The following is a 25,253-nucleotide window of genomic DNA, read 5'->3' as shown; positions in this document are numbered from 1 at the left end:
TTAAAATTTAATTGTGGTGGATTAATGTCATTATATATTTCCAACTAGGCCTTAGCCGCGTAAGCTGAAGACGCTGGTTCGATTTAGTGTATGATATCTATTTCAATTTATCATTATTTAAATATTTGTTTGCTCTACTGTTTCTTGGAGATTTTCAACACAAGGCGATGTTCACGGCTTCATTTCTAGCCACGATTTCATATATCGAGTCGCTCTGATCTGTTTTGGAAATTGCTCACTCCTGATACCGACTAAATTGAATAAATAAAGAGCTCCTATATGAATAATAAAGCGGAAACACCAAATAAGTGTTGATCAGGACAAAAAACGATTTAGTAGTTGTGAAATGGATAACGAAATTACAGTTTATTGTAAACTAGCGACCCGCCCCGGCTTAGCACGGGTTAACATATTATACACTTAAACGTTCCTCGAGAGTCACTCAATCGATAGGTGAAACCTGCATGAAAATCCGTTCAATAGTTTTTTTGTTCTACGCCAACATACATACACACAAACATACAGACGCGGCGGGGGACTCTGTTTTAAATATGGTGTAGTGAAGCTTGTATACAAATGTTGGTTGTTCGCAGCAGCCAGCCGACGCGGAAGGTGAACGCCGTGGCGCAGCAGCGGCCCGTGCCCACCGACCAGGGCAAGAAGAAGGCGCCGCCACAGGTACCACACATCTACCTATCTAATGGGCTTGGCCACTCCAACTATTTTAACCCATTATTATCCTATTCATTCTTATAGTAGAGATGCGTTTTTGTTTCATGTATAAAGGCAAGTATGTTGCCGCTACGGACTAAAGAGTTAAATATCGCTATGCTATGCTGGCGTTTCATCTGTTAGTCAACGCCATGTGAAGTGGTAGCATAAGATCGATTTCATTTGTAGCAATGACATAATAAATATTCAAGAGGAATAGAATTTGTTACGCAACGTAACGAAACACGCAATCTAAATGAGCATTGAGGCGTCGCTGCTCGCGATGCGAACGTTTGTATTTTGGTTGTAATGAAAACCACTAACAACAAGTTTTGTTGGCAGCCGGCGGCGCCGCAGTCCCCGCCGGCGCCGGCGCCGCAGCAGAAGGCGTCCGCTCCCGCGCAGCCCTCGGCAGGTACCTACCATCTTTATACATCTTTGGCGTTATTCATAAACGCGCTACAAGCCTTTAGCTAACTATCGTTTGTCTTGATCTGTCATTTTAACTTATGTATCCATATGGAAGGGATAAAACATAAATTGACTAATTGAAGCTTGTAATTTTTTTTGAATAAGGAGGAAATGGAAATTGCGATCCACCTCCTAGTATACCGCTGCGGTTGCAACTGCATATGCATGTAAGCCCTAAGGCGGAGGTAGGTGATCATTGGGAATAATGCACACAAATATGAAAAAATTCACGGATGTTCTGGTACAAGTTATCTAAACTCCTGTAATCGAAAATGAATTAAAGTTGCGTGTAACGTTCCAGGCGCGGAGCCACGCGGCAGTAAGCGGTATAGTAGCCTACGGCAGCGCCCGCTCGCAGAGACGTACTCGCCGCAACAGTCACAAGGACAACAACAACAACAACCCCAACAGCAGCCGCAGATGCGATATCATCCAGGTACACATATATCAGCGATGACGAGTTTAACCTATGTAGCGGGTCTCGCTTATAAAACCGGACGTTTTGTGTTCGAACCTTCGAGCAACACGGAAGGGAGGCGGCATTCGCACTATTTCCCCTCTGCCTAGGTACAAGATCAACTGATCTAGCGCGGGTAATGAAACTAGTTGCGCTCGGATTTTTCACTAGACCGAGTCCAGACGCGCGGGACGCGGGTGAACACAGCAGCAGAAAAAATGCCTAATTGCTCGGTTTTTTTGTTGTAAAAAGAGGTCGGGGACATCAAATTTACAAAAAGAAGGTGTTACATTTCACATGTAATATTTTTTTTACATATTATATTTTAGTCTTGGTCTAAGATCCCACGATCCCGTTTCTATGGTCGACCTTCACCAATCTGTCTGACGGATGAAACTATGAAAATATGAAAGAAAATATGTTCCTGAACATAAAAAAATAGGGTTGCCTAAAGAAATCCGGTCAAGGCTATTTTTAATAAATTTTTGAAAAGGAATGTCAGAGAAGTATGTACGGCTTGTTCAGGCGATGTATGACAGAGCCAGTACTCACGTCAGGTCGGAAGCAGGAGTAACCGACAAGTTCAATGTGGCGGTAGGTTTACACCAGGGGTCGGCCTTAAGCCCGTATTTGTTCCTCCTGGTTATGGATGCTCTGACATCGAACATACAGGAGGAGGCACCTTGGTGTATGCTGTTTGCCGACGACATTGTTCTTGTCGGAGAAAATGCACTTGAGGTCCAGAGCAGGCTGGGAAAATGGCAAGAATAGCTGGAAAGTGTGGGACTCAAAATAAGCAGAACCAAAACGGAGCACATGTTCTGCGATTTCGGTGGTCTATCCAGTTTTTCCCATATTGCCTTAGATGGTGTATCCCTACCAGTCTGCTCTGACTTCCGGTACCTTGGGTCATTGATCCAAAGTGACGGAAACATCGACCGAGACGTTAAAAATAGAATAAATGTGGGATGGATGAAATGGCGACAGGTCTCTGGAACAACTTGCGATCCACGAATGCCCCTTAAACTTAAGGGGAAAATATACAGAACGATCGTGAGACCTGTTGTAATGTATGGATCAGAATGCTGGGCGTCGAAAGTAGCGGATGAAAGAAGAGTGCACGCAGCGGAAATGAGAATGCTGAGATGGATGTGTGGAGTGACGAGAAAGGATCGTATTAAGGCGACGGTAGCGGTGGGTAAAATTTCAGATTCTGTCAATTTACTCCATTTCACACACAAGCGCACTTCACGTACACTACCTCACTTTACTGGGACAGGTCAGTGACCCATCATGTTTTTTTTAAGATTGGACTTTTAGTTTAGTATTGACCACTAGCCTCCTTTGAGGGTAAAAGCGTTCCATTGAAAGATGAAAGAGAAACAATGCATTTAATCTTGCTTTCCTTGTCTGTTCATGTCACACGTGACGTACTTACCTATTTAATTAATTTGATTGTTGACTGTTTTACTACCTAATATTGCTTTGTCGAGATACGCGTTTTGTACAATTAAAGCGAATAAAACAAGATGTCATTAAGTCAGATGTAAAATGTTATTTACTACACTATACGGTTTTTCATAAGGTGCAAAATCCATTCAATAGGAATTTAAATAAATAAAGTTTCAGCAGGGTGGCAATTCCATTTTGGCGGATAAAGCGAAACAGAATAGTTCTATCGAACCTGCTTACAAATTTTCACGAGAATCAGTTGAGAAATGTGATCTGCAAAGGAGAACATACAAAAGCATTTTTGCCCAAGCTGAAACGGAGACCTTTGCTAATGCTCGGCCAATGATGGTTTAGGTACACCTATAAAAAATGGTTGTCCCTGCTGTAATTTTAATATCTTTATATTTCAACGGTATAGTTTTGCCTTCAAAAATAATCGGTATCGCTAAACAATAGCGGTACCTTACTACTTATACGTTCACGAAATCGGTATCTGCATAACTTGATTGTTAGTAAACTAACCTGAAAAATAATCTCAAAATCACCGAAACATTTATGTACAGTCACCTGCAATAATATGTTACGTCATTAGCGCCAACTTTGCCTCCAGGGAAACTTTGCCCAAAACGTCAAATTTAAACAAATTCTTTAATGTAGAAAAAATTATAATAGTTATGGCCACCCTGCTATTTTTAGTAGAAAATAGGTTATATTTCTGACAAAACTATATACCAAACTTGTGCATAACTTGACTTGGGAATTTAGAGTTTGAGCGAGTTGTCTAATATAGGGTATATTTCGGCGGGAAAAAAATTGATAAATAATGAATGCAAGTAGAAAAAATTGAGAACCCTTTGACAAATATTTCCGGGTTTGAGTTATAACACATGAAGCATAGATTATGTCTATTGAGATTTAAACTAAAAAGGCCTAAATACACAAAAGTTTTAGCGGTGGGCAAAGTAATCCGGTAATTTGGCATCTATACCAACATTGCCCACCACCAAAAACGGATTAGGGTTGTCACTTTCATCTAATTTACCCAACTTCGCAAGTAAAAGAAGGTTATGTTTGTACACTAAAATAAGTTTATAAATATATACTGTATTTAATTTGTCTTATTATCCTTTATTTAGATGTTTTATCCCGTTAACGAATGAAAAACACAACAAAAATCATATTTTTGGCCATTAAACTATTGTAACAGATTTTCTCAAAAGTGACAACCCTAGCCTTTGTAAAATGCTTAGGCGAGCCTTATTTGGAAATGGGCAAAAACGGGTAGGCAACATTGCCCAGCAAATTTATTTTAAAGTTTTTACACTTATCGCTAAGTTATTAACAGGGAATGGTAGGATTGCCCAAAACCTTTAAGTGATGATCCTTAGACATCATCATCATACGAGCTGTATTTGAATACCAAATTGACGTGGGCAATGTTGGCGAAAACCCCGGATATCTTTGCCCGCCCTCTAAAACGCAAAAAAATGAGTAAAAACACGATAAAAAATATTTGATGCGTTTGATCACAATGGACGTGCTGAGCAAAAAAAGTCATATGATGTGATGTTTTTTGAGAAATTCGTTTTAAAAAATAAGCGGGCAAAGTTGGTGATAATGACGGTACCTACTCTTCGAAGGCCGCAAAAATATGTGACATGGTCTTATGGTTCTACAAATAAGATCGTGTCAGATATTTTTGCGGCCTTCGTTGTGTAACATAAATTGCAGGCGACTGTACATTTGGAATAATTATTTTATTTAGTTTCAACGAAAGCTTCTAGTTTAGTACGAAAATACTTCAGATATGCAATATGCACAAAATGTAGACCTAATCGAAATAAAACATTGCTTTTTATAGGTAATTTATAAAACATTCGATACATAGGTATACATAACAATAACTAGAGCGCTATTGGCCTGTAAGCTTCATCTCGGTCTCCGAAGCCGCAAAAACTCGCTAGTACTTAGTGCTGGTCTAGCCGTTATTTTTTCTTGAAGATTTTCAGAGAACAGCACGTACACGCATTATACATATATATAGACGGAACGAACCGCATAATCATTATCATATATTCGTCGCAATCCATGGTATTACAGATCTAGGTACAAGACTTTCAGGTATTACTTATACGAATTACATAACTCTTTCTGTTAATAGGCATTATTTTAAGATAAAAGTTCTATAATATAATACAAGATTACAATTGTCATCAAAATTCATTGACGTACAGAAGTCAAATACGTTTTTAAACTGACGCAAAATGATACCAGCATAATAAAAATTGATCCCAATCAGTAAAGATGAGTCTTTAAACTTTTTTCATTTTAAGCGAGTTTTGAAGGAACATAATACTGAAATTCGGCTGTAATCGCATTGTTTTAAGATAGTTTACTGCGGTTTTCAACCATTATAACAGCAAATCAAATTTAAATGAGACGCGAGCTGATATTTATGTACCCTATTTTTTGAAATACAATTTATCTACTGGTATACTTTCTCATGTGCGTATATGATTTAATGTCAATATAATTGTCAAAAGCAAGAAAATCAAGCTGTCATTTTCATTTGAAGAAGTACACGTGTGCTCCGGTGTAGCCCCAACGCATCTGAGTCATCTGACTTGAAGAAGAATTTTGAGTGATGTCGTCAATGTATGGAAATTGTTCGAAAGTTTACATTTGAGATTGAATTTCTGTGTTGTCTTTGTGAGTAAAAATATAAATCGATAATAAATTGGTAGCTGAATTATCTAGCTTTCAGAATCATACAATAATTCAATTACTGTCAAAGACAAAATTGTTTTGCTTCTGTCTCAAACGGAACTCCATATTTTGATTTTTTGATACTTTTAGTGTCGATTTGTAGAGAATAACAGCAAATTAAAAATACAATGGCATGAAGAGTCGGTACACGGTTTCTTCGTGAACAAATTTACGTGTAATTTAATGCAATTATTAAACATTTATTGAACAAATTATGGTTACAAAGTGAGGTCTAAATCGAAAACGTCATATACCGGCCCCTTAAGAATGAGTATATAAGAGGAAGTTTGAAAGTAGCTCCAGTAACGGAGAAAATGAGGAGTACTAGGTTAGCGTGGTATGGGCATGTAATAAGGAGGGATGAATGCCATATAGGCAGGATGAATGTTGATGGACGGAGAGCGTATGGTAGACCCAAAAAACGATGGATGGATTGTGTGAAAGAGGATATGAGAAAGAAAGGAGTGAGTGCTGAGGAGACGAAAGACAGAGGAGAATGGAAGAGAAAAACATGTTGTGCCGACCCCACGTAACGTGGGATAAGGGCAGGGGAAAGAAGAAGACAATGGCATAGGGTTGCCTGCGAAAATCCGGTCACAAATGAGGGTTGCCAGGCTTTTCATTAAAATAAGAAGGGAAGACTTTTAGCGATAACTCATAAACGGCTGAACTGATCAAGTTTGTTTTAATTTTATTTGATTGAGTTTTTTAAGCACTATTTTCATGATTTTTTTTTCATATTTTTTGGACAGATGTTTCAAAAGTTGGAAGGAAAAACCTTTTTTTTTCTTTCTAAACGATTATTTCCGAAATAACTCACTTTATCAAGAAATGTTGTTTAAAGACCCCTATTCATTTTGAAAGGCCTATCCAACGACACCCCACACTATGAGGTTGAAAAGATAAAAAAAATTGTCACAGACATTTTGTTTCTTTCAAAGCGATTATTTCCGAAAATATTCACTTAATCAAAAAATTATCTTCTACAACCCCTATTTATTTTGAAAGACCTTTCCATCAACATCCCACACCATAGGGTTGACACGAAAAATAAAATTCTCACATACATTTTGTTTCTTTCGAGGCGACTATTTCCTAAAATATTCACTTTATCAAAAATGTTTTTTTGGAGAACCCTATTTATTTTAAAATTCATATCAAATGACATCTTACAACATAGGTATCAAACGAAAAAAAAAAGAAAAAAATGTATGTGACAATTTTTTTCGCTTCAACCCTATAATGTGATGTCGTTGGATAGATCTTTTGAAATAAATACGGTTTTTTAGAAAACATTTTTTGATGAAGTGAATATTTTAGGAAATAATCGCCTCGAAAGAAACAAAATGAACGTGAGGAGTTTTTTTTCGTGGCAACCCTATGGTGTGGGATATAGTTCGAAAGGTCTTTCAAAATGAACAGGGGCTTTAGAAGAATATTTTTTGAACAAGTGAATATTTTCGGAAATAATCACCTCGAAAAAAACAAAATGTGTGTGACAATTTTTTTATCGTTCCAACCTTATAGTGTGGGATGTTGTTGGATAGGTCTTTCAAAATAACTAGGGGTCTTAAAACAACATTCTTTGATAAAGTGAATATTTTAGGAAATAATCGCCTCGAAAGAAACAATATGTACGTGAGGATTTTTTTTCGTGTCAACTCTATGGTGTGGGATGTTGTTGGAAAGGTTTTTCAAAATGAATAGGGGTCTTTAAACAACATTTCTTGATAAAGTGAATCATTTCGGAAATAATCGTTTAAAAAGAAAAAAAAAACAAGTTTTCCCTTCTTAACTTTCGAAAAATCTGTCCAAAAAATATGAAAAAAATCATGAAAATAGTGCTTAAAAAACTCAATAAAATTAAATTAAATCAAACTTGATCAGTTCAGCCGTTTATGAGTTATTGCTAAAAGTCTTTCCTTCTTATTTTAATTAAAAGCCTGGCACAGAGTTGGGCAAAAATTAACTTGAATAAGAATAAGAATAAAAACAGAAATTTTATTCTTATTCAAATCAATTTGAATTAGAATAATTCTTGCACTAGTTATTTTAGAATAAAATTAAGGTGAATAAATCATGTGACTTTTATTTTAAATGCGGAATAAAAAACAGAATAATTATTCTAGAAGTGAGGCTATTCTAACTAAGGTTTTATTCAATTAAAATGTTATTTAGAATTAAGTTAATTTTTGTAGTACAATTGGTTAAATTTTGTAAGTTGATTTTCACCCTTCTATTTAAAAGTCGGATTGATTTGATATTTGTTACTTTAGTTTAGGTATAGTACACATTGAAGAGTTCCGCTATACGCTATCTAGTTCTATCATCCGATCAGGGTGCTTAGCCAACATGCCAAAAGTTGACGCTCCGTAGAGTTGCGCATAGTCTCTCTCTATCACTCTTACATATTAGTGCGATACAGAGACAGATAGCGTTTCGTTGTCGTAGCACTCGTACCGCAAACGATTGGGTGCCTAGCTAAGATGCCAATTTTGTTTTTAATTTAATAACCAAATCATCAGGTACAATTTAGCGGTTTTTAACGCTTTCTGTCTCTATCACTCTTACATATTAGTGCAATAGAGAGACAGAGATAGCGTTTCGTTGTCGTAGCGCAAACGATTGGCATGTTGGCTACGCACCCAAGGTGCTAAGCAAAGATGACAATTTTTGTTTTTAATTTCATAACCAAATCATTAAGTAAATTTTCTGGGGGCCTAGCCATTATTCCAATAGTTTGCACTCCGACAACGAAGCGCTCTCTCTGTCTCTCTATCGCACTTATATATAAGAGTGATAGAGACAGAAAGCGCTTCGTTGTTGGAGCGCAAGCGATTGGCATATTGGCTAGGCCCCCAGAACAGCTAAATTTACCTAATTTGGTTATTAAATTAAAAACAAAAATTGGCATCTTGGCAAGGCACATGGAAGCGTAGCCAACATGCCAAACGTTTGCGCCACGACAACAAAACGCTATATGTCTCTCTATCGCACTAATATGTAAGAGTGATAGAGACAGAAAGCGCTTCGTTGGCGGAGCGCAAGCGATTGGCATATTGGCTAGGCCCCCTGAACAGCTAAATTGTACCCAAAGATTTGGTTATTAAATTAAAAACAAAAACTGACATCTTGGCTAGGCACCTTGGGTGCGTAGCCAATATGCCAATCGTTTGCGCTACGAGAACGAAACGGTATATCTGTCCCTCTATCGCACTAATACGTAAGAGTGATAGAGACAGAAAGTGCTTCGTTGTCGGAGCACAAACCATTGGCATCTTGGCTAGGCCCCCAGAAAAGCTAAATTTACTTAATGATTTGGTTATGAAATTAAAAACAAAAATTGTCATCTTTGCTTAGCACCTTGGGTGCATAGCCAACATGCCAATCGTTTGCGCTACGACAACGAAACGCTATCTCTGTCTCTCTATCGCACTAATATGTAAGAGTGATAGAGACAGAAAGCGCTTCGTTGTTGGAGCGCAAGCGATTGGAATGTTGGCTAGACCCCCAGAACAGCTATACCTAATGTATGGTTATTAAAATAAAAACAAAAAATTGGCATCTTGGCTAGGCACATTGAAAGCGTAGCCAACATGCCAAACGTTTGCTCTACGACAACAAATGCTATCTTTGTCTCTCTATCGCACTAATATGTAAGAGTGATAGAAACAGAAAGCGCTTTGTTGTTGGAGCGCAAGCGATTGGCATGTTGACTAGGCCCCCAGAACGGTTAAATTTACTTGATGATTTGATTATTAAATTAAAAACAAAAATTGGCATCTTGGCTAGGCACCTTGAGTGCGTAGCCAACATGCCAATGGGTTGCGCTACTTCAACGAAACGCTACCTCCGTCTCTCTATCGCACTAATATGTAAGAGTGATAGAGACAAAGCGCTTCGTTTTCGGAGCGCAAACGATTGGCATCTTGGCTAGGCCCCTAGACCAGTTAAATTGAACCTAATGAATTGATTAGTAAATTAAAAATAATACGGTTACTGAAACTATGCGTTATGCGACAGTCAATTTGTAAGATTTTATTCCATAAAATAGGTATAAATTAGACAAGAGACTAACTACATACTATTACATCTACCTAACTATACGTAATTAGTACCTATACGGTACCCGAACTACATTTTTATTCGTGGAATATTATTTCAATTAAAAATCATGATTATATTTATTTGATTAAGAATAAGTTATTCTCATTAAATTTTTTCTCATACGAATTATTCCCGACCAAAATTATTTGAATATTTTTGACGGGAATAAAATCGAGATGATTTTATTCCTACGAATCAAATAATCATTTTATTCTTGAATGCCCAACACTGGCCTGGCAACCCTCATTTGTGACCGGATTTTCGCAGGCAACCCTATACCACTGTATTTGCAATAAAATTACCATCATTTTGATGTATAATTCAAGCGTCAGACAGATGAGTGCAATTATCGATATAAAATCACCTCTTTAAACACGGCAACCACATAATAGTGACCGGAAGAAGATAGGCAACCTAGATGATTTATGTTGTACAAGTTGTATACTTTCCATTGAGTCTCATTTCGATCGTCAGACAAGTCGGTGAAATTTGCCGAAAAAAAATTTTTTTCAAAAATTTATTAAAAATAGCCTTGACCATATTTCTTTAGGCAACCCTATTTATTTATGTTCAGGAACATATTTTCTTTCATATTTTCATAGTTTCATCCGTCAGACAGATTGGTGAAGGTCGGCTATATGGGGGATCTCCTACTATCTCATGTAATTGTTGGATTTATCGATTTTACTCGCCCAGTACAAATTGCGGATCGGTCGAGCGACAAATCCTCGGAGTAAATATCTATGGAGTAGAGACGCGCACTAATTTCTATCTGAAAAATTCTGTCGTTTTTGGCGCGGGGGACGAGGTAACGCACACAAATAATGTTAACACTAATGCATTTTTAGCATGCGTCGCTACACACGCACACGACAAAATTATCAAACACTAGCAAAAACTATATTCACACAAGTACAAGAACAAACACAGACAACCCTGTCCGTGAACGAAATGACGTCAGTTCTAAGTAAACCTAGATAGTGCGAGGGACGCGCCGATAATATTGTCGATAAAATTGACAATGAATTTTAATTTCTGATTTTATCAATTATAATAATAATACAATATCAAGTCTTTGTACCAGCATTTTACTAACTTTGAATTTTTGTATTGTTTAGATGTTATTTCTAATAGTTTGTCAATTTGTTTAGGGCGAATCTTGCAAGCTGATATAGAATGATTATTTATTATCAGTTCATTAGTTAATATTTTACATGTTGGTTTACTTCTGAAAGCAATGCAATATACTATCGAGCATGCAGATCTGATGACAGAGATGGAACGCGGCCATAGGATGTCATTTAAGGGATATTGAGTAGGGGATAATTAGTATATATATCGGCGGTAGATCGTAAAATCGGGCATATCGAGATATTCCTAGGCATATCATGAAACGCCGCCATTTAATAATCTGCCTTTTGCATTTTTTGCCACGGCTAGTGCTGCATTCTATGTGGCATTTTGGAGCAGAATGCGTAGGTACTAGGTAGGTACTAAAATCATACGCTACCCAAACACGTACTATAAGTAGGCTGTCAAGCCATTTCAATGGTTATCATTTGCTAAAATTAGGACATCCTACTTATTCGATATGCCTAAATGTTGAGGTTTGAACGGTATGGCTGGTGGTCACTAGTCAGATCATGACATGCCGGCATTTCATGATCTGCTTAGGAATATCACACCTTGAAGTTAGCACGATATGGCTGGTGGTCACTAGGCAGATCATCATCTGCCTAGGAATATCACTCCTTGAGGTTTGTACGATATGGCTGGTGTTCGCTAGGCATCATGACCATCTGTATATTATTCATTATGTTTATATCGATTTTACCGATATTGGTTTTTATGGTGTCCCATCACTAATATTGGTACGGTGATACCAGAGTAATAAATTAAAAGTGCCTATTTATGGAAAGTGACAGCCGTAAATACCTTAAATTAATAAAATATTTGACATGTTAAATAAAAGTATATAGCTGGTCAAGCAAATCTTGTCAGTAAAAAAGGCGCGAAATTCAAATTTTCTATGGGACGATATCCCTACCCGCCTACATTTTTCAAATTTGCCGCCTTTTTCTACTGACAAGATCTGCTTGACCAGCTATATGTAGAAACTAAAGGAAAAATTAATTTTCAAAAAAGAGTCTATCGGTAATTTTACGTTATTTAGGGGTTGTGCACAAATCACGCGAGATGTTTTCGAATACTTTTTGATCCCCCGTCCCCCTTTTCTTTATTCTTATAGATCAATTTATTTGATTAAATAGATTAGGTTGATATGAAACTAAGGTGTTATATAAAATAATGTGTTAAGTACATAAATTATATGTGACGTCCCACGGGTAAAGGTACCTTATGGGGGTTGGCGCTTACGCTAGTATTAACGCCGCTCCAATATTACTGCGGCGCCATGCGACGTAAGCGCCGGCCGCCATAAGGTACCTTTTTCCATGGAACGTCACATATAACAAAAACCGGGCAAGTGCGAGTCGGACTCGCGCACGAAGGGTTCCGTACCATAATGCAAAAAAAAAAACGAAAAAAAGCAAAAAAAAAACGGTCACCCATCCAAGTACTGACCACTCCCGACGTTGCTTAACTTTGGTCAAAAATCACGTTTGTTGTATGGGAGCCCCATTTAAATCTTTATTTTATTCTGTTTTTAGTATTTGTTGTTATAGCGGCAACAGAAATACATCATCTGTGAAAATTTCAACTGTCTAGCTATCACGGTTCGTGAGATACAGCCTGGTGACAGACGGACGGACGGACGGACGGACGGACGGACGGACGGACGGACGGACGGACAGCGAAGTCTTAGTAATAGGGTCCCGTTTTACCCTTTGGGTACGGAACCCTAAAAAGCAACGCAAATAGGGCATATTACTGCAATGTTCTGCCGCCAGAGTGTAGCACTAAGCTAGCTAGTAAATTTTCTCTTTTCTCTTTATCGCTCAAATATGCAATAGTGATAGAGAGGTTAGATAACGAAATTTAAATTTTCTTGTTCCGCGGCGGACCCCCAGATTGTGATGGATTGTGGTAGTCGCGCCCCCTACGCAGAGTTTCGCATAATATTTCCTATTAGAAATTCTACTCGTACCTAATTGATATTTAGAAAGTCTTCTTTAGAATTACCCTAAATTAGATCTAATATCATATCACTGGTATCACTGTCAGATTGACAATGTTTTTTAGTTATTTGCAAAGTTAATGCACTATTTGATAATATTTAGATGTAATAGTACCTACATATGATAAGAAACGTGTTCTTTTTGTAGACTAGACGTTTCCGATCTCATTTTGCACGAGAAAACGCTGCAATTCGGCATTTTCGGCTCCTATCATTCCGCTTAGACTGACGTTTGCTGAATGGCGTATGACGTGTGGCAACTAGTTTTATATAACCTCCTTGACCGGCGGCCGCGATCTTTTTGCAGAGGGGAACGCCTGTTAATGGCCGCTCCATAGATATTTACTCCGAGGACAAATCCGACTTTTCATCTGTCAGAAAACAATAAAATTCTGCGACGAAAATGTGTTAGTGTGCGTGTTGTGACACTTGTCACTCGTCCGTACACAAAAAGAGATCGAGGTTTGCAAGATTTGTCTTTGACGTGTGTCATTTTCTATGTATTTGTGTCGTCATTACAGATTTGATTTTGAATGTAAGTGTGTGAGAAGTGCGACTGTGTGCACCTTTCCCCCAGCAAATAATGGCAGAAAGATTTGTACGGTGAGATATCGCTTGGGCCCCTCCCTTCCGACGTGTCGGAAGCCGGTGTTGCTCGAAGGTTCGAACGTATTTGTTACTTTCACATGCCGGAACACGGATCCACTTCCACGCTACGTACGTATTGAGCTGTAATCAATAATTCATTAGAACTTACTGCGCGGATCCACGTTCATAGGTTAACCATCCATTGCTATTGCTGAAAGTGAACAGCGGTTCACGCTTTCGACAATATTTATTTTTAATTAGGGTTCCGTACCCAAAAGGTAAAACGGGACCCTATTACTAAGACTTCGCTGTCCGTCCGTCCGTCCGTCCGTCCGTCCGTCCGTCCGTCCGTCTGTCCGTCCGTCTGTCTGTCACCAGGCTGCATCTCACGAACCGTGATAGTTGAAATTTTCTCAGATGATGTATTTCTGTTGGCGCTATAACAACAAATACTAAAAACAGAATAAAATAAAGATTTAAATGGGGCTCCCATACAACAAACGTGATTTTGACCAAAGTTAAGCAACGTCGGGCGTGGTCAGTACTTGGATGGGTGACCGTTTTTTGTTTTGCATTTTTTCCCGTTTTTTTTTTCATTATGGTACGGAACCCTTCGTGCGCGAGTCCGACTCGCACTTGCCCGGTTTATTAAACATCCTGTCATCGTACTGGCTATTTACTAGTCGTTTAAATCCAAAAATGTAGTTTTTCCATGTGACTTGCTGTGCTGGCCTCCTAGCCGGTCATTCCTTATTTTCTGAGTGTTCCTTTCTTGCCAATGTACACTTCCTTTACATTGAATATGGAGTATTACTCGCGCGCCGCATTTTCATTTTGATGCGGGACAAAACCTACTAAAATTGAGAATAAAGCGCGTAGATGCGAACATTAATTAGTATATTGCTTGAAGACAGCGTCCACAGATTAAATATGGAGGACCATTTAGTGAAATAATGTGTTGTTATTGTAGCAGAGTACGCGGGCAGCGCGCCGCCGGCCAGCGGCCAGCACCAGGCCAGCCCGCACCCGCAGCAGCTCATACACCCGGTACATACCATTCATTATATATATATCTTATTCTTAAATCGTACATTTGTATATTTGCTTAAAAATCTTAAACCACTTCCTGATATTACCTACTGGAATCCCGATTGAAATTTGGAGTACTTCTTAATTTTGATGACAATCATATGCTAACATGGAGCTGATCTGATGATACAGTTGAAAGGTAGCAAACGGAAATGATCGATGGAAAACACAACTTGGAGTTTAATTATGAATTATTTACTGCCATAGATAAAAAAACTGAAACGTGTGAAGTTATTAGTAACACATGTATTATGAGGGCTATATATATATGTGCAGGTGCATCGGAATGCCGGGCAGGCGCAGCACGGCCCCGCGCCGCAGCAGCACCCCCAGCAACACTCACAACAGGTACTATTCGACGTCTTTCTATTAGAATTTTTCACTTTGCCGGGACTTAAAGTGATTTGCACCAAAAACGAATATTAGTCTCTAAATTATTAGAGACCAGGGGCCGATTGCATAACAAACTACAACTAATATTACAAGCGGAACTCCTTTTCTAATATTAGTTGTAGTTTGTTATGCAACATGGACCAGAGTGTTAGTTATGTATGTTTTATGTGTTGAGGTCCGGCACGTGGGCATGGTGGAGCCGCAGCAGCTCATGCCGCACGCGCACCACAACATGCACAACCTGCCGCCGCAGCCGCACTCTATGGGTACGCATGCTCTATACTTATTCTGCCATACCCCAACAACTGGCCAGAAATTGCCCTAAATAGGGAGGATTTGGCAGGACGTAACACTATAGCGGCGGTCTCAAAACAATGGCCTAGTCAGTTCGGCAAGCTTTCGAAAAATTAAAGTACTCCCTGCTGTATAGGTTAACTATGGTTTACTAATGTGTTGCACAAAGTTTTTTGACATTTTTGTATAGCATAATGTTACTTGGCAGAAATGTCGTTTGGCAGAATTACCTTTCGCATATATCATTTAGCATACAATAATTTCGCAGTTTTAAAATCCAGAACCATGTTTTGGCATACTGTTGATGTTCATAATAGTTTTTTAAACGAATATTGTTTTCGCAGATAAATGTATTGCATAATATTTAGGTGGCATAAAGTTATCAAGTTGAGTCTTCGTCTACGAGAAATGGTGTTAAAGATTTAATAAAACTACCCTTTGTCCTTCCACGAGTCTCAAACTATCTGCAGACCAAATTCCACTACTCGTAAATCACTTTAGCGATTTAAGCGTGAAGAGGTAATATACAGACGGATAGAGTTATGATGGAATTGCTGTTTTCTAGTTTTTAAAGTGTGTTTATACGGTAAAGTAATCAGTAACTATAAAGTCCGTCGGGTAAAAAGATTATGAAATAAATTTCATAATCTAATGATAGTTACCTATCTTAATGTTATGCTCTAACCTAATCAATTTTTCGGGCATGTGTTCGTTTTTGTTGAGGTCGCAGTTTTAACCTAACCTAACCTACTTTTCTGGCAGCTGTTCGTTTTTGTAGGGGGTCGCAGTTCTAACCTAACCTAACCTACTTTTGCGGCAGCCGTTCGTTTTTATAGGAGGCCGCAGTTCCAACCTAATATAACCTTCTTTTCTGGCACAGGTTCAATTTTGTTGGGTCGCGGTTCTTACTTAACCCACTTTTCTGCTAATAGCAGAAAATATCTCTATGCCATAATAAGAGTATGCTGCAGGATGATTATGGTATATAAAATTATGCTAACTAAAGTCGGCTAAAGTAATCTTCTGCTAAATAATATGCTGCAAAATGTATTGTATGCGTAGTAATAGTAATGCCAAGTTAATAGTTATGCAAAATTATCATTCGACTAAAAGTGTTTCTGCGATACATGTTATGCGAAGTGTATTTCTGACAAACAATATTATGCCAGACGAGGGGAACCCGTTAACTATTTCTTTTATTTGCCCCCAGATTATAGTAAGGATTTAAAAAAATCAGTAGCATTTATAAATTAGTAATTATTTCTGTAATGTTATATTTCAAAGCAATATTTTGTTGACCGTACATGTGTATGTACAATATTGAGAGTGTGTATAGTTGTGAACTCGGGTAGTGGTGTGACTGCAGCGCCGTGTTGTTGTTGCAGCCGCGGCGCCGCTGCCGCCGGCGCCGGCGCCGGGCTACGCGCCGCCCGCCATGATGCCCGCGCAGTACATGCAGGTAGCTCACGCGTCTGAATTGTCTGCTCACCCCCCACGAGGGCTTGAAAAAGATGCAGGACGCAGATGATTGATTTAATTTTGTATTAACACATTCAGTGCCAACGCGAGCTACGCGCTGGGAGCGTAGCCGATAACACAGGAGAACCCGTATGTAGCGAAAAGCGCCTACGTACATAGAACCTGACCAGCGGCTCACTGGCAGTGACCGTTAAGCAGAAACGTCTGCAAACGAGACCATAATGCTTAAAGCAAAAGTGAAAAAGTCCCCGTCTCGCGTGAGACTCCAGCTCGCGACCCTGGGACCATCGTTTTACCAACTAAGCTACCGGGACTTACCACATGACAGCGAATATTTCCACCATATCCCCCCTAAGGCGCATATGAAGGATATGGTGGAAATATTCGCTGCTATTAATAATAGGCCCCGTGCATGAACTATAGGGGGCAGCATAGGAGCCGTCAGATTTTTGTCGCGAGGCGTAAATGTGTCGTTTATGCTTCCGATGTAGCCTACAAGATGGCAGAACCTACTATGTACAAGGAAACGTACCGACGAGAACGGTAGATGGTAGCACTTGCTTTGGCAATGTACATGTGCACATGTTTCCGATTCAAGCCAAAAGATGGCAGACCCTCCAACGCGCACGGTCCCTATAGTTGTCATTGTCATCATCATCATTCTAGCCTTCAGTCGCCCACTGCTGAGCCTAGGCCTCTCTTCGTGTACGCCAGTTATCCCGTAATTGTCATTGTAATAATGTGTAACTGCCCTCGCAGCAAGGCGGCAACGGCGCGGTGTTCGGCGGCGCGGCGCTGTACGCGGCGCCGCCGCCGCAGCCCTACCCGCACCAGCTCTACCAGCATCACAATTATGTGAGTACCATTCCGGAATTTGTCGCAAAGTGCAGTAGGTATACGATTACAACTTAATTCACAGGAGCCCGTTCCACCACAGAATAAATAATACACTACTATATATAATACTAGGTACAGAAGACTCACTCTCTAACGTGGCGACAGCGCCACGCGCGGCTTATGGCTAGCCACCAAAATTGGTGTGGAACGGATGTATTTTTAACTACCTGTAGCAAAGCGACGAAATCGAGGAGTGAGCCACGTCTGGTGTCACGTAATAAATGTTCTTAACAATATGAAATGTATACGGATTCTTGAAAAAGTGGTCGAGTCGATATCGCGTCGCTAGCGAGCCAGGCGGCCTAGCCAATGTGACGATCGCTTGCGCTTCGCCGTCGAATCGCTTCGTGTCTCTCTATCAAAGAATATAATACTCACTAGGAGAAGAACGGTAACTCCATACAAAAAAATGTCCCCAAACGTTTATACGTTTATACTAGTGGCGCCGTCGTTGTGTACCAATGGAACTAAAGTTGACAACCGGTTTAGCCTGGCGGGTATTGGTAGGTAGTAATTCTGTTGATAAACATATTTATCTACACACATATCATAAACTCTCTATGATACCTTCAAAATCCGTAAATAATGGCCCACATTACGATAAACTGTTTTGTTACAGCAAATTTCTTATCTGTGAAAATGTGGTAATAGCTTCATTACTATATCAAAATCGATTTGGTAATGACATTCAAATTTCGAACATCTCTGAAAAAAAAAAGCAATTTGATTTGACCCCTATTCTAATATCAGTCGAGATGACGTTTTATTCGAAATCAAATGACAATTGCATACAATATTGACAAATCTCGCTTGTAAGTTGGTATCGGACGATATGGTAATCGACCCCGACTCTAGTTTGTCTTTGAATTTAAAAAAAACTACGGATGCGTGACATGCGTGAAAAAAGTTTTCATTTGCCGCCATTTGACGTACAGTTTATCTTTTAATTAGTTTGTAAGTAAAAAATAATTTGTTTTGTTGTTTTTAAAGTAACTATACAAAAGTTTCGTGTAAAATGTACGATAAACATATTTCGGAGACACCATCTCATATCCGCGAGTTCCGCCAGAGAGGAAAGTGCCCCAATGTCGGCTGTAATATGAGGTTAGTGAATATATCATAGAAAGTTTATAATATGTGTGTAGATAAAGCAGTGTATGTAACTGTACATAATTAGGCATTAAAACACTCGTGTGATACTATTATGAAACTCATTTCATTCGTTTCATAAACCCACACTCGTATTTTAATGCCTTTCATTATGTAGCAGTCACATAAACTACTATTGTTATCTTCATATCACGAAATATATGCAAGATGCAAATATTACCCCTTGTTTGTGGTATTAACAATTGATTTAAATAAAAGGCATATTTATGTTTATAACATTGTATTATTTTATTAACCGACTTCCAAATCTAAAAGGAGGAGGTTATCAATTCGGTTGTATGTTTTTTTTTTTACTTTTATTTTTTATGTTTGTTACTCTATATCTCCGCCATTACTGGACCGATTTTGAAAATTATTTTTTTGATTGTATGTATATGCATACAGATTGGTCCCGTTTTTGTCAAAACCCAGTTCTGATATTGGGATCCATGAGGAATCGAGGGAACTCCTCAAATCTTAAAGGCATACATATAGTGATTTTGGTGTTTTTATCAACAAATCAAGCATATACATTCAGAAAGGTGACATTTGATGAAGTGGAACTGCTGATGATGATCAGAAGGGAACTCCTCAACGACGCATAGTTCACGTTTGACGATTTGTCCTCTTCGTTATGTTTGTTAAGCAAGTTAAGTTTTTAAGCCATATTTTTGTCAAGCTCGAGTTTTGAACATGGGATCCATGAGGTCGAGGGAACTCCTCAATTCTTAAAGGCATACGTATAGAGATTTTTGTATTTTCAACAGAAAATCAAGCATTTACATTAAAAACTGTCGCATTTCATGAAGTGGAACTGCTGATGATGATTAGAACAGAAGTCTTCAACGATGCATAGTTTGGCGATTTCGATTTTGTGGGTTAGGTTAGGATAGAACTGCGACCCTTAGAGAAACGAAGTGCTACTAGAAAAGTGGGTAAGGTTAGGTTAGATTAGAGAGAGACCCTTACAGAAACGAAATATGCTACGAGAAAAAGGTGATCAGTTAAATACCAGCCAATAATATATATGGCATTTCAAACTATTTTGAGAAGTCGGTTTTTTTCTATTAAAGATTATTATTAAAAAAATGTTTTACATATAGAAATATACACTGAAAATTAAACCCTGACAACTTCATAAAAAAATAAACATTAATAAAGCGCATTCACAAAGTTTTCAGTATAATACAAATAAATTTAGGCATGCCTACCTATTACTCTTTACACACACAGATACACTACACTTTACACACGGCATTTTACACAGATTTCCAACTTGTATTCATTCTCGGTTAATTAATACGCTTTCCAGATGCGTTATGACGCGGTTCCTTCTGAACCCTAAAGCTATGAATTTCACTGAAATATGTATCTTCAACAGCCGTTGCTCCGCATTTAGCACATTTTCTATGGGCATTGCTGTAATCCATGTAGGTACAGACTTACAGAGTCTTAAGTGGTAGTACCGCTACGTTGTATTTATTATTTAAAGATTTAATAAATAAAATGTTCGTTATGAATTTTACCACAGCAGTTGGACAGAGTCATTGACAAATATATTTTTTTATTATGGTGGGTAGACGTACCTACCCTCCATATATTTTATGAACATTGATAAAGACAGTTGGAAGCAAATATTCATTATAAAACTTAATCGCGTGTAGTTAAGTTTTAAGTGTTTTAAGTCCCGTTTTATGATTAATAATGTAAAAAATTCGTGAATCTTAATCTTAGTTGGGAGCAATGTTGCTGTAGAAAAATGTTTTTATTTTGATTTTGATGTTTAAGCGTCTGCGACGTCTGAGGTTATAATTCTTTAAGTTTAGGTTCTAAGTCAAGTTTAGTATCATTTTCGACTAAATCAAAGATGTAGACATAGATTTCATCCAAATCCGTTCAGCGTTTATTGATTTCCCATACAATGCTACACCTTACCTTTCATTTTTAAGGGATTATTTTTGGAATAAAAACTATCCTATGTTCTTCCCCGGGACTTAAACTATCTCTATACCAAATTTTATCTAAATCGGTTCAGCGGTTATTGAATCCCCATACAAATTTCCACCTCCCTTTTTACACCCTTTAGGGATTATTTTTGAGATTAAAAGTATCCTATTTTCTTCCCTAGGACTCAAACCATCTCTATACCAAATTTCAACTAAATTGGTTCAGCAGTTTGAGCGTGAAGAGGAATAAAAAGAAATGTATTTTTTTCATATTTTATGTGTTTTTACTTCGGAATGGTGCCGGAATGATATCATAAATGAATTTGGCATCCCCGATTTATACAAAAACGATACCAAACTTGGCCTAGTAACTAAAATGATATAGATATCAAGATAAAGTTGAGAGAGCCCCCCCCCCCCCCCCCCCCCCCCTCCAAATTAACATCAAGAATCTCGGTGGCTCCACTTCTTTAAAGGAAATCTTTTGTTCATGCAACGCCGTCGTTTAGGGCTTCCACCCTCGACTATTGCTCTCTATCACTCTTCCATATTAGTGTGACAGTGACAGTTGCGTTTCGTTCACTATGAAGTGTTAGCGATTGGCATGTTGGCTACGGGGCCTGGATTTACGCGGCAACGTGATGTGCAGTTATGTTAGTGATATTTGTCACCGGTATATGTGTGTGTGAGCGCAGGCGACGTCCGCGGGCGGCGTGACGTACTACACCGCGGTGGAGCAGGAGCCGCCCGCCGCCGCGCCGCGCGCGCCGCGCCGCCCCACCGCCGCCATCCCCATCGTGCCGCCCCAGCCGCCGCCGCAACCACTCCCACACTCACACCCCCAGCGACCCGACAGGTACGCCCCACCGCCGCCATCCCCATCGTGCCGCCCCAGCCGCCGCCGCAACCACTCCCACACTCACACCCCCAGCGACCCGACAGGTACGCCCCACCGCCGCCATCCCCATCGTGCCGCCCCAGCCGCCGCCGCAACCACTCCCACACTCACACCCCCAGCGACCAGACAGGTACCAGTACTATGTTATTGACAGGCGAACGTCTCCGTTTCGGCTTGATCAAATAAGCTTTCGTATGTCCGGATGTTCTCATCTACGGGTCGCAATAGAGAATATTACGCAAAACTCTGCGTAGAGGGCGTCACTGAAACGCGACAATCGGAAGTCCGGTTTCTGCCTCTCTATCACTCTTGCGAATTCGATCAATAGAGAGGCAGATAACGAAAATTCAATTTTCGCGTTTCGCGGTAGGCCACCTGCTAACAAACCGCCTTGATGCATCAATGTCATATAAAAATCTTATCAAAAAACTGTTTAAGGCCTAGTATGTATAAGTTACTCTATGGTTTACTAAACAAGTTAGTGCTGCACTCTGGCGGCAGAACATTGCAGTAATACTCCCTATTCGCAACCGATTCTTGTGAAATTTTGTGAGCAGATTTGGATTTTTTTTTTCAAAATGGCGGAGTCGTACATTTATTCAGTTTTAAGGTATACGGAGCCACAAGTATGATTAATATAAACTATATAATTTGTCAACTTTTGCCACATCTTCGATAACGGATCAGTTTATTTACCCCATCGGCGCGATGCTTTTGGCCGTACAACAATCGAGACCCCCTCGCATCACCTGCCACACCTCACGGCGTGACATATCCGTTCCTAGCGACAGTACAGTATTTCTTTTGCTATGTTACAGGCCCGCGAATTCGTCTGAAAAGGACAACATAGACAGGATCGTAGAGAACATGTTCGTGCGGAAACCATGGCCCGGCGCGCAGCCCAGCTTAGGTCAGTACTCACACTCGGCGAATAAAGTTACGCGGACCATTAAGAGGAAAGGTGACGAGAGCACGAACCTGCTTCTTCGTACAAATGCCCCCATCATCTTAACACAGTGCCACGCGCCAATAAAGAGGGAAAACTAACCAGAGTTTATCCCGTACACGTAGTGAAGATGATTTTATTTTCACTTTTACCCTGCAAAGTGGGTTATCGGTGGTGAGGGCATTAAAAAGAATAGGGGTATTTAAAAGCCGTTTATCGATAAGATAAAGAAAAGGACGTAAACCGCACAGATACTCTCTTTTGTTTGTTTTGTCCCTAGTATGCTAAAACCACCTTTTAAGTCCGTAAATTATTAACGTTTGGCAACTATTGAATTCTACACACTAAGCCCAACCAGCCGGGTCTTACTATTAACGATCACGGGGCTCTTAATTGACTACGGGACCCAAACATCTAAAAAGGTTTAGAGGAAAATAATGTTGTTACAAGTTTTTACTTGTCACGTTCAGGTTCATTTGCTATAGAGCTGAAAAGATACGAGCAAATAATGTCGGTGTTGCGCGCGGAGCCCACCATGGAAGCGACGGATGGCAACCATCCCATATTCTCGCGGGAACCGAGGCTCTTGACCAGTGGCCGAGGGTGCCCGACTTATCCTTATTTCTAGTAGTTCGGTTTTTATGTTATTTATAATGCTGTTTACGTATACATATAAGTATTTTAGTTTGTAAAGGGATCCAATCATTAGATACAAATTACAATATAAGGGTTTCTGTAGATTACTTTAGGTTAGGGAACATATTTATGTACTTTTACCAAGTCAAGAAAGTATTTTTAGATAATTACAATATTAATATATAGTCGGTGAAGGATATTATGTAGTAATGTAGGTAGTTTACTCCTAAGACTGCTGGGGCCCATTTCACGAATAATATTAGAAACCCATACTATTTAACAGTTTGTGGACTAATAATATAACCCTAATACCGTCCGAGAAATGGGCCCCTGTAGATCCGTACTGAGACGCGGAAAGTAGGTAGTGCAAAATATTGTAGCCGCAAAATTTGAAGTAGGTTTATCATTATCAGTGAACACGCCAAGGTCGCAAGGTTAAGGAATTAGATTTCTGTTCTTCATATCTTGTCATCTTGTCCCATCGCAGTACAAAAGTGCTGCACTGCAATAGTCTTTGCACCGCCAGGAGACCATCTCCGGATGTATCACATTGTGCGTTCGGGGATAGTATCCACCACATGTATCCCTTGCTTTTAGATTAAAGTGCCTTAAAGGGCCTCTGCGCTGTTGGCTTCGGCCCCACGTACGCCTCCCAAAGGTCCGGGACCCCATGGTCCCGAGATATGGAAAAGACATACAAATAATAATGTTAATTTTATCACATTTATAATACTTAACTCTGTTGGCGAAAGTTTTCCCAACATCTTTATTTATATATTTAATTTATATTTGCTACACAAAACAAGCTACGAAGTGGTATTGAAATCCAATTCTTTAATTGTATATTCTCAATATTAAACTTGGCTTCCATTTTCACATATATGTTGAGTTTATTTATTGTTTGCTAAAGTTATGCCTACAAATGCTTGCAGATGGCACAGAAGACCCAGAAAGCCGTAGTCAGAAAGCGAGCGAGGGCCGCAAGGAGTCGTCGCAGCCCGGCAGCCTCACCTCCAGCTCCCTCTCCACCGACTCCAGCAAGCCCGAAGAGCACGCCGCAGACAACAAGCCAGAGGTACGCACAGCTCGGCTAAACCTTACGTTTGGGTCATGACATTTTAAAAACCAGTTATGCATAAACAATACTATTTTATGCCAAAATACATCATTTTGGAAAATATGGTCTTGAAACTGCTGGATCGATATTTATTAGTGATGTACCGACTATTGATTTGGCCGACTAGCCGACTAATCGGCGCTCGAATGGCCGATTAGTCGGCCGACTAGTCGGCTAGTCGGCCAGATCATTAGTTTCGTATACCTAAGTCCTGGTGAAAAACAATAGTTTTGCTCATTTGATTGCGCTATTCATCATATTAGCTTGGCTAAAAGGTGTTCTCTACAGGTTCAAAGACCTATCACATGAATCCTCGTTCAATTTCTGTCTTTCTTTTATTTTGCGATTCTGAGCAGACCGTCAGTACCGCTTGAAGGAGGTATTTCCAAGGCTCTATTTCCCGTACGTAGTCGCCAGTTAAGAACCTATGCCCTGTGGTTAGCGTCTTTACGAGCAACGTGCCCTGTCTAAATTTTGCAATAGCATTAATAGTTCCCCATGGCTCCACCATTAAAAAAAACTGAATAATAATAAAATTATTTTACTATAGAACTTGCCCATGAAATTACTCGAGAATCAGCTGAAATCGACCTGTATGTAGAGGAAAACGCTAGCCCAACAAATATGATAACGGTCAATTATATGAACAAAAGTTTTTGAATGCACCCTGAATAGGTATTTTAGTAAATAAAATAGACATGAAACATATGGTAAATATTGA

At 39.3% G+C, this 25,253-nt stretch overlaps 1 protein-coding gene across 1 annotated transcript in view; it reads left to right on the top strand.

The window, feature by feature from the left end:
- Positions 1 to 25,253, top strand: part of LOC134800589 (protein CASC3-like) — a 42,329-nt gene that overhangs the window by 15,948 nt on the left and 1,128 nt on the right. The window contains 12 exon segments of the mRNA XM_063773079.1: positions 594 to 678; positions 1,054 to 1,126; positions 1,484 to 1,618; positions 14,659 to 14,735; positions 15,054 to 15,125; positions 15,346 to 15,436; positions 16,850 to 16,923; positions 17,703 to 17,798; positions 21,631 to 21,660; positions 21,663 to 21,877; positions 22,652 to 22,743; positions 24,348 to 24,490. Of these exon segments, the coding sequence (XP_063629149.1) occupies positions 594 to 678; positions 1,054 to 1,126; positions 1,484 to 1,618; positions 14,659 to 14,735; positions 15,054 to 15,125; positions 15,346 to 15,436; positions 16,850 to 16,923; positions 17,703 to 17,798; positions 21,631 to 21,660; positions 21,663 to 21,877; positions 22,652 to 22,743; positions 24,348 to 24,490 (1,183 nt within the window).

The sequence above is a fragment of the Cydia splendana genome, chromosome 20, assembly GCF_910591565.1.
Source record: "Cydia splendana chromosome 20, ilCydSple1.2, whole genome shotgun sequence".
Taxonomy (NCBI): domain Eukaryota; kingdom Metazoa; phylum Arthropoda; class Insecta; order Lepidoptera; family Tortricidae; genus Cydia; species Cydia splendana.
Note: the sequence above shows the minus strand (reverse complement) of the source record. Positions and strands in the feature narration are given on the sequence as shown.